The 10,031-nt window shown below is 47.3% G+C and overlaps 1 protein-coding gene across 1 annotated transcript in view; it reads left to right on the top strand.

Annotated features, from left to right (window-relative positions):
• Positions 1-9,648, top strand: part of TAPT1 (transmembrane anterior posterior transformation 1) — a 61,245-nt gene extending 51,597 nt beyond the window's left edge. Inside the window, exons 12-14 of the mRNA XM_065913945.1 lie at positions 2,358-2,434; positions 4,969-5,129; positions 7,429-9,648. Of these exons, the coding sequence (XP_065770017.1) occupies positions 2,358-2,434; positions 4,969-5,129; positions 7,429-7,646 (456 nt within the window). The 3' untranslated portion in view covers positions 7,647-9,648. The remainder of the gene's footprint in view (positions 1-2,357; positions 2,435-4,968; positions 5,130-7,428) is intronic.
• Positions 9,649-10,031: the final 383 nt, after the last annotated feature.

Here is a 10,031-nt window from a genome sequence, read left to right on the forward strand (position 1 = left end):
GAAACTTACTCGATCAAAAACATTAGTCATCAACTTCTGATATTTTAATGAATTGCTCAGAACAGCCTTGCAAATAGTTACTGTAATATTTAATTAGAGCTCTAATAATGTTAATTAAGAAGATTTTGCTGACTGCACTTATATTTGATTACATTCCTTTTTGACTGACTATTCTCACATCAAAACAAATGCAACTGTCTTTTCATTGAAGGATATCTGAAGTTTTCCAAAGACGCAAAGTCTCATGGAAATTAAGAGATGTAGAAAGAAGTTGTAGGTCATACTAACTGTATTTTTTACCAGCTTGCCTAACTTTTTTTTAGAGGATGAATGATTAATAGATTTAATGTTATTTAAACTTCAGCAGGCCTCTCCAGATAAACACATCCTAAATGTTTTCAGTTGTGTTAGTAGTTTGTTTTTATTATATACAAATATGGCTTTCTTTTGCTTAGGGAAAGGAAGTCCTAGAATTTTGGAAAAACAGAAAATTCTGAAGAGTGAAATTGTTTGTTAATGGTTTAAGAGATTGATAAAATAGAATTTAAGATTTTTTCTTTGTTTTCTGCAACTGGAAAAAGGATACTTGCCATGTGAGAATAAACCTAGGCTGCCTTTTTGTTTTTTTGAAGGATTAGTTAAGTGGTTGGATTTAAATGTGGCCCTGCTTTGCCAAATAATAATTTGTCTAGTAACTTATTTACCAGAAAATTCTGATCATAATTAGTATGAATTTTTTAAATTAGTATTTTTAGATTTTTCATCAATCTTCATTTTATTCTCTAAGTGAGTTTTTATGGTGGTTATACCAGAAGATTTAAGTTTAGTTAATACTTGATTAGCAGAACACTTCTGGGAAATCTGTAGTTTTGAAGGGGATTGTGGAGCTACGTGCAGACCCAGTGGGTTTTCTCTTGCAGTGTTTTTCTCACCGAGCGCCAGAGTGACCCCAGAGCTTTGGCAGAAATCTAGGGCCCCTGAGGAATAAACTGAGGCCTTAGGAACCAAGCCAGTTCTTGCATTAAGGCCAAGAGTAGCAGTGTTTCCTTGTAAATGTTACTTTAAGTCCTAGAATGAGTTCATATCCAAGAAAAGTAAATCAAATCAAGGTCTCAAGGAAATTAGACTTGGGACATATGTATCTTAAAGTTACCTAATGATATACTGGGTAAAAATGAAGTCATTGAAACCTCTTTACTTTTCGTATTTCTGAACAAAATTCTAGAACCATATTACTTTTCATCACAAATGTTTGATGACAGGTCATTTCCCCATTAGAGACTGAGACAGAGATTTTATTGGATATATATGGCAGTTCATTCTGTCTAGCTCCTGCCAATTGCTCTTTTATTAAAAGCATTTTTAAAATATAATTTGAAATGTTCTCGTGTTATTTAATTGAGACTCTTCCACTTGAGGATGACATTACTGGACAAGGTTGGTTATTTTCTCTGATTTTCTGTTTTCACGTAGCAGTCCCCACATACCCTAATATATGGGTACATTAAGGTGAACCTGTAACATGTGTAAATATTTTTCAGTGACAGATCCCATCAGATTTATTCAGCAAATTTCCAGAGATACTGCTGTTACTCTCATGTTTCTGTGAGATAAGTAAGAAAATATAAGATCCCCTGGAGGAGGGCATGGCAGCCCACTCCAGTATTCTTGCCTGGAGAATCCCATGGACAGAGGAGCCTGGCGGGCTACAGTCCATAGGGTGCAGACTCAGACACGACTGAAGCAACTTAGCAACCATAACTCTCCAAGAGAGATAGAAATTTTCTGGCCTGTAAGTAAATTAGTTTCCTAACAGTGTTTAGTTTGGTTAAACAGTACATGCCCCCTCAGGGTTCCCTTTTCTGTCTCCCTCAGCAAGTCCTTGGGGTTCTCAGAGAGTCAAAGAACAAGGGACAGAAAATGCAAGAATGGGGGGCACGCTCACCAAGTGCTTCCAGCCCTGGTGGGGATGCGTGTAGCAAGATGAATCTGTTTATAGTTTCCAAAATAATCTTTATTTTTAAAACTAACTCATTTGCATCTCTGTTAAGTACAGGTAAAAATGTCAGTCATGAGCTGGGTGCAGTGTCTGACTTTAGAGTCAGCGGTTGAATTTGGCATTAGTGGGCATTTTAGATTTGCCCAGAGAACCTCTATCTACCATAAGAGGTTCCACAAGCAGCCAGGTTCTGGTGTGAATTGACACATCCTATAGCTGCTTTCTTGGGTTTAGACAGAGCCACAGGAATGTGCCCAGAGTGTTAAAGTCGGCATGGAGAAACCTTCTTTCAAATGTTAACTAATAACTCTGTGTGTTTTGTTTATGTGATTTGTTGTTTTGGTTTGTTTCTGGCTAGCTCATCAGAGTGGTAACAAGTTCAATTAAGGTGCAAGGAATCCTGTCTTATGCCTGCGTCATCCTCTTCTATTTGGGGTAAGATTAACTTTCTTTAATGTGTTTTTGGTTATACAGTAAAGTGTGAAGGCAGAGGGCTTCCCAGGTGGTGCTAGTGGTAAAGAACCTGCCTGCCAGTGCAGGAGATGCAAAGTGATGCGGGCTTGATCCCTGAGTCGGGAAGATTCCCATAGAGGAGGGCATGATCCACTGCAGTATTCTTGCCTGGAGAATCCCCTGGACAGAGGAACATGGCGGGCTACAGTCCATAGGGTCACACAGAGTCGGACGTGACTGAAGTGACTTAACACACACACACACACACACACACACACACACACACACATAAATGCACAGTGTAGCAGAAGTTAACAGCAACCAGGTCACAGCTGTCCTGGGATCTCCCTTGGCAGCATGTATCCCCACATGTATCTGTGACTCAGTTAAATTCTGGCTAAATTAAATATGCTATTTGGCAGAAGTATTGATGGCACTTTATTTTTTTTTCTTTTTTTCCCATTTATTTTTATTAGTTGAAGGCTAATTACTTCACAATATTGTACCAGTTTTTTACATTGACATGAATCAACCATGGATTTACATGTGCTCCCCATCCCGATCCCCGCTCCTGCCTCCCTCTCCATCCCATCCCTCTGGGTCTCCCCAGTGCACCAGCCCCGAGCACTTGTCTCATGCATCCAACCTGGGCTGGTGATCTGTTTCACCCTTGATAGTATACTTGTTTCAATGCTGTTCTCTCAGAACATCCCACCCTCACCTTCTCCCACAGAGTCCAAAAGTCTGTTCTGTACATCCGTGTCTCTTTTTCTGTTTTGCATATAGGGTTATCGTTACCATCTTTCTAAATTCCATATATATGCATTAGTATACTGTATTGGTCTTTATCTTTCTGGCTTACTTCACTCTGTATAATGGGCTCCAGTTTCATCCATCTCATCAGAACTGATTCAAATGAATTCTTTTTAACGGCTGAGTAATATTCCATGGTGTATATGTACCACAGCTTCCTTATCCATTCGTCTGCTGATGGGCATCTAGGTTGCTTCCATTTAGATTGTGTTTTAATCTTTTAATGAAATCACTTACTTATACTCCTCCTTATTTAAGGCTTAAGTTTCACCCATGTTTTCTTTTACGATAAAATTTGCTATTACAGTCAGTTGTTGTTCTGTGTTTTAAAAAATGTTTTTTTCTACTATGTTTGCCACACTAATTATTAAGCACACTCTAGGCCTTGTCAGACAGTAAAGAATCTGCCTGCAATACACGAGATAATAATGGGTTTGCTCCCTGGGTCAGGAAGATCCCCTGGAGAAGGGAATGGCAGCCCACTGCAGTATTCCTGCCTGGGAAATCCCGTGGACGGAGGAGCTGCAGTCCCTGGGGTCTCAGAGAGTCGGACTCCACTGAGCACACACCACACACACGTCAGTGTGAAGAGCTTTCTTTTGCTTTTTTCAGAATCTTTGCCAGATTCATTTCAAATGCCTAAAAATACTATGTACCTTTTGGTCCAGAAATCCCACTTCTGTAATTATAGATATTTTGGAGTTTATCTTAAGGAAACAGAGATATAACGTGGTTTTCTTAAGCAGAAACTTTTTAATAGAAGCAACATGTTAGAAGTAATGTAACTATCCAGAACTTGAAGGCTCTGGGGGGCCTTGTTATATGGTGGCCAGCACAGAGAGCTTGGGAGCCCGTCGCGGCCAGCTCACTGAGGAGCCACCAGCGGGTCGGAGGAATGTTCCGGATGCACTGTCATGGACAGCAGCGGGGGTCACGCCGCAGAGCTGGTGGGCGCTTCTGTGTGCCCGGCACCGTTCTGCGGAGGAGGCAGTGGCAGCCCACGCCAGTGTTCATGCCTGGAGAGTCCCAGGGACAGGGGAGCCTGGCGGCTGCCGTCTACAGGGTCCACAGAGTCAGTCACGACTGAGGGACTTAGCAGCAGCGGCGGCAGCACTGTGCTAAGCATCTCACCTCCTTTCTGGACAAGCTCAGTAGGGAATTCACTGAGATCCACACAGGTCCTGAGCAGTGGAGTCAGGGCTTGAACCCACACACTCAGCCCCCAGAGCCTCTACTCCGGGTGAGCGCCAATCCCCCACCGCCTTCTTAAAGACACCCCGATTCTGGGGAGCGAGAGGTACAAATAGATGTCCATTCCGAGCACAGACGACGGCAGGGTCATACACCAGATGTCACAGTGGTCCGCTCCGCGGTGTGGCGTTATAAAGTTTTGTTGTTGGTTTTCATCTGCATTTGCTGAATGTCTTTGTTTTGTAGTAAGAGAATAAATGTTAGACAATTTAGCACCAGGTAAGACTTGTAAGTATAATTAGTTCTTATGCTAAAAACCAAAGAGTTTTTCAAAACTGCTTCCCTGGGATGAAGAAGCCTCCAGAAACTCGGGTGTGCACGGGGAGCTGGCCCCGTGGCACTGGGTGGCCCTCCCTCCCTGCCGTCCCCTCCTCCCCGGCCGAGTGGGGGCGGCTGGCCCCCGTGTGCCGCGACGGGCCCCAGCAGCGTGTGGCGGTGTCTCCCGGTTCTAGGTTGGTCTCCCTGAAAGTCTTGAACAGCATTGTCCTGCTGGGGAAATCCTGCCAGTACGTGAAGGAGGCCAAGATGGAAGAGAAACTGTTCAACCCGCCCCCAGCCAGCGCTCCCGGCAAACCGCCCGGTAAATCACAGAACAAGTGCAAAGGCTCCCAAGGTAGGTGGTGACTCTCTGTTCATCACCTCTGAATCGTTACCTAGAGAGTCAGTCTGAACGCTCCGTGATAAAAAAATCACTGTTGAGCAGCACTTTCAAGACCAGATTTTGCTTTGCTCGGCTGTGGATTATTAGTGTTCATGCTGAGATCTCATCGCAGACGCCCCTGGGGAAGAGCTCCGAGCTTTTCTGTTTGTCCCTGTTCAGTAGATGGTCGTCGGGCAGCTGGTACCTGGCAGGTCCAGGGACAGCTGGGCTGCAGACGAGACAGTCGGGGGGAGAGCGGGTGGACGTGCACCACGTCGTGGGAGAAAGCGAAGCAGGCTGGTGGGAGGACACGTGGGGTGGGGGCCCCCCAGCTGTGAGGAGCTGGGGTGTGGGTGAACATGCAGGGGCCTCAGGCAGGGACAGCGAGAGCCAGGGAGGCCAGAGGACCCCGACCCTGGGGGAGAGGAACTGGGGGAGGGGTCTGAGACCCCCGACCCCAGGGGAGGGGGACCGGGGGGGACCCGAGAGCCCTGACCCCAGGGCAGAGGGACAGGGTGGGGGGGTCAAGAGCCCCAACCCCGGGGGAGAGGGACAGTGAGGGGACCCAAGAGCTCCGACCCTGGGAGAGAGGGACTGGTGGGAGGCCTGAGAACGGGGGAGAGGGACAGTGGGGGGACCCGAGAGCCCCGACCCCGGGGGGTACCTGAGAGCCCCGACCCCAGGGGAGAGGGACGGGGCACCCGAGAGCCCTGACCCCAGGGCAGAGGGACAGGGTGGGGGGGTCAAGAGCCCCAACCCCGGGGGAGAGGGACAGTGGGGGGACCCAAGAGCTCCAACCCCGGGAGAGAGGGACTGGTGGGGGGCCTGGGAGCCCTGACCCCAGGGGAGAGGGACCAGGGGTCCCGAAAGGCCGCCCAGGACTCCCGCTGCTCTCGTGAGCATCTTGACTTCTGCCGTGTGGGGAGGGGCCGTTGGAGACGGGGGCCGGGATGCAGGATCAGTCTCGGTCTCTGTGGAAAATAGACTCAGGAAGGCGAGCCCAGGAGTGGAGGCCGGCGGGGAAATGCCCGGCTCTGTGCACAGGTCGGCGTGGGCGCGGCGGGAGGCCAGATTCTGGGTGCGTCACCAGGGGCGCGGGGCTCGCCGGGAGCTCGTGCCCTGCAGAGAGGAGTTAGGGTGGCCCCAGGATCTCTGGCCTGGAAGACTGGAGGAGGGCCTGGGGCTTAATTGTTGTCAGCGGACGGCGGTTCCGCGTCCGCATGAGTATTTATTCAGATGACTCTTGGTTTAAACGGTTTACTCTTCCGTGGCCGTGCCAGGCAGTACATGAGACCCTGGAGCTGCAGAGGTCAATAAATCAAGCTTTGGGACCTCACAGACTGACAGAGGAGACGGCAGAAGTGGCTGATCCAGATCGGAGCGCAGTGGGGTTACAGAGGGGCCGGGAGAGGGGTGCTTCCTGGAGGTGGCGAGGCCTGGACTGAGTCCCGAAGCAGGAGAAGTAGGACCCGGTGCGGGGGGCTCGTCAGGAGAGGGGCCGGCGGGGCTCCACTGTGGGCGGCAAGGCAGAGAGCCGGGGTCAGTGTCCAGGCGCAGCGTCTGCCCGCCACGGGGCAGGAGGTGACCGGAGGGGAGGCCGAGCGGGCGGAGGGGTGCCGAGCGGGGCGCGAGCTCCTGCCCCCGTCGCGGCCGCGTGTGTGTCAGCGCACGTCCGGCCCTCCGTCTTACCCAGGCACCCTCTGTGGGGTGTCACTCACCCTGATGATGCAGGTTGGTGTGGCCAGGCCTCCAGACTCGGGATGCCCGAGGTCGTTTGGGGTTTCGTTCATGGGTGTGTTTTTAATCTCCGATCTGAACTTCCTGGAGGTAAAATGCCGACTCTAACTACCGTGACCACACACGAGAGGCGCGGTGGTCTCGCGTCTGCTCGGCCCTGCTGTCCTGGGGGAGGCAGTGTTAGTGTTTGGGCCTGGCGGCGGTCTTCCTAGGACCTGCGTGTGCACGAAGATGGTTGTGACGCAGGACTTCTGATTTTCCCCAAATCCGATAACGGTGCTATATGTGGGCCGTAGTCCACATTACACTGTCATATACAATTTTGGATGAGGAAACAGAAATAGGATCGCCTCTTAAGTTTCATTATAAGCTATAGGGTTTATACACCATGCTGTTAATATTAGGCTATTGTTTGCTTTATCTGAAAGCATGGACAGTCGACAGTTTTTTTCAGTCCCACTATACTGGAAAGCTTGTGGTTATGATAGGCTGGCGGGACACCCTTTTCTAATTACACGGGTCTGTTTTTCCACAGAAGAAACCCTGTCTGCCTCAGTCACCAGCCAGCCCACTCATCAGAAGGAAAATGTGATCCCGCTGCTCGTGACGAGCAGCTCTGATCAGCTTCTGACCACCCCGGACGGCGACGAGAAGGACATAACACAGGAGAACTCAGAACTGAAACACAGGTCCTCAAAGAAAGATCTGTTAGAGATAGACAGGTTCACAATTTGTGGAAACCGAATTGACTGAATTCCGGAGCTCCGAGTGCCAAAGACGCAGTCTCTGGGCCCCAGAGGCGGTGCCCCCGGACGGACAGATGCTGAAGACGGCACTTAAATATTTATTTAAGAACTTAACTTATTGACGGAAAGCAAATCTTAGTGTCCTTCCAGTGGCATTGGTCTGGCTGAAGGTCGGGTCACACGGGGCAGCCAGCAGCGACCTCCAGCCTCGAGCCCTTGGACAGATGGATGGCTCAGGAAAGGTCCCTCCTGCTCGGGGAAGCCGCAGAGTCACCCTGGGCCCCGCGGGAGCGGCCCCACCACCCCCTCCGCTCCGTCAGCCTGTGCTTCCAGAGGACGGGACTCCACCTCAAGTCCTCGGCGTCGGGATGCGCTGGAGACGGTGGAGCTCTTACATGACGCTCCGTTTCCCACAGTTTCAAACTTCATCTGCCAAAGCGTTAAAAAAAATAAAAAAGATAACAATAATTAAATTTAAATGTTCTTACCACCAGAATACACTTCAAAGATGTATCTGAATTAATCAGAATAAAAAGCTACCTTAAATGAGACATGATGGATAGTAGCATTTTATAGAGGGAAAGAAAGAAAAAAAACCAAACCCTTAAGCCAGTTTATTTAAAAAATATGAATGAAGGTTTGCATCACTGAGAAAATGTTTCCTAATTTTTTCCGTTTTACTCTTCACAGCCAAACGTGAGCTGTGTATTGTGTAATTGCAGTGGATAAAATAGGAATTCCCCGACAGAAAGGCACTTTTTATTCTGAAAAAAACAGAGCAGTGTTCATTTTCAGGTGTAGTTAACTGGTTTCCCTTTCAAACTGATTGCTTCCTAAGTTGTTACCGTTAAAAGGGTTTGGTATTGAACAGGCTGAGGAACTGTCAGAGGACAAAACTGAAAGGTATCAACTTCAACTGGGTTTTCCAAGTCACAGTTTTTAAGTCAGTCTTGTCCACACAAGACTGGGGCATCATCTTGCTCGGGCTCCTAGAAAGAGCTGGTCTGCCTGTCTGCCCGTCTTCCTGTCTGTCTGTGCGCCCGCGCCTGGCCCGGGTCTGTGCTCTGGGGAGCTGGGCCCCCGGGTGCGTGTGCGCCAGGGCGGGCAGGAGAGGAGACGTCTGGGGCGTGCGGGTGGCCGTCCGGGTGTGGGCAGGGGCTTGTGTGGGGAGCAGCCAAATGGTGCTTCTTGGTTTTGTTTGAGATCAAGATTCCATTTCTGCTTAATTACCCGTCCATGGCCCACATCACAGGACAGGTTCTTTTCCACCACATTTTATCTTGAGGAGCCTTTCTGCATTTTTATAAAAAATTGTCCAGGTCTAATTTCAGAATGTCCAGATGTTGCCGTTAACTGTTAACTTCCTTTGATGTTTTCATTGAAGTTCAGCTCTTGTGCTGATATTTCCTGCATGTGATACGGCAGAAGGTAAATTTTAGCTGATTTGTCTTATCTCCTGGGTGAATTGTAAAGTAGGCTTTAATGGTTTGACTCATTCCTCTGAAAAATAAAAGCGAATTTTAATGTGTTGCATTAAAGCTAAAGGAATCTGAAGATGATTGTTCACATAAGGTTAAAAAAGAAAATAAAACAGAAATGCTTTTGGGAAACCAGAAAGTACTCTAAGTTAAAAACGAAAGACTTGAAATTTCTTTGTGTATGTTTCAGTGAAGGCCCATATTAGAATTATTATTGTTATTATTATTGTTTTTCCACCTTCTCTTCACCACCATAAGGAACAGTTCCACTAGGAATGGGCATAGCTTGGGGAAAACTTTGCCAAACAAAGCCCCGATCAGAGAAAAAATATGATTTGGGTATATCTTTCAGTTCAGCTTGAATGACTCTGTAACTATGCTGTCATTTTTGGAAGGTTTTTTTTTGCAGAATATATTGGGAGTTTGGACTGATGTTCATTTCTTCTGTTAAAATGGCATTCAGTACTAATTTTATAAGTGCATCTTGTGTGAAACTCAATAAATTCAATTTTATAATCTTTTTTTTAAAAACGGCCACTGAATTTATTTTAATTATATTGACTGCTATATTTGGTGGAATGAATTTCCCACTCTGTAAGAATTTCCTTCCAATTCACAAGTGACAGGACACTCTAATTTGAATTACTCTTTTGGTTTTAATGATAGAAAAATGTTTGATTTTTATCTTTGGAGAGAAATACTGGCTGGATCTTGATCATAGACCATTTAGTATCTCAGCAAATTAAGGTATTTCACTTTGCAGGTGTTTTGAATGTCACACCATGCACTTTTCACATCTGGGAGTCAAGTTGAACACAGTGATTTGGTTTAAAAAAAAAATCCAAGGCACAATATGAGTCAGGCTCATAGCTTTTTCTTTAAGATAGAAGTATAAACACCAGGGGTCATTCAGA

The sequence above is a fragment of the Muntiacus reevesi genome, chromosome 22 (assembly GCF_963930625.1).
Source record: "Muntiacus reevesi chromosome 22, mMunRee1.1, whole genome shotgun sequence".
Taxonomy (NCBI): domain Eukaryota; kingdom Metazoa; phylum Chordata; class Mammalia; order Artiodactyla; family Cervidae; genus Muntiacus; species Muntiacus reevesi.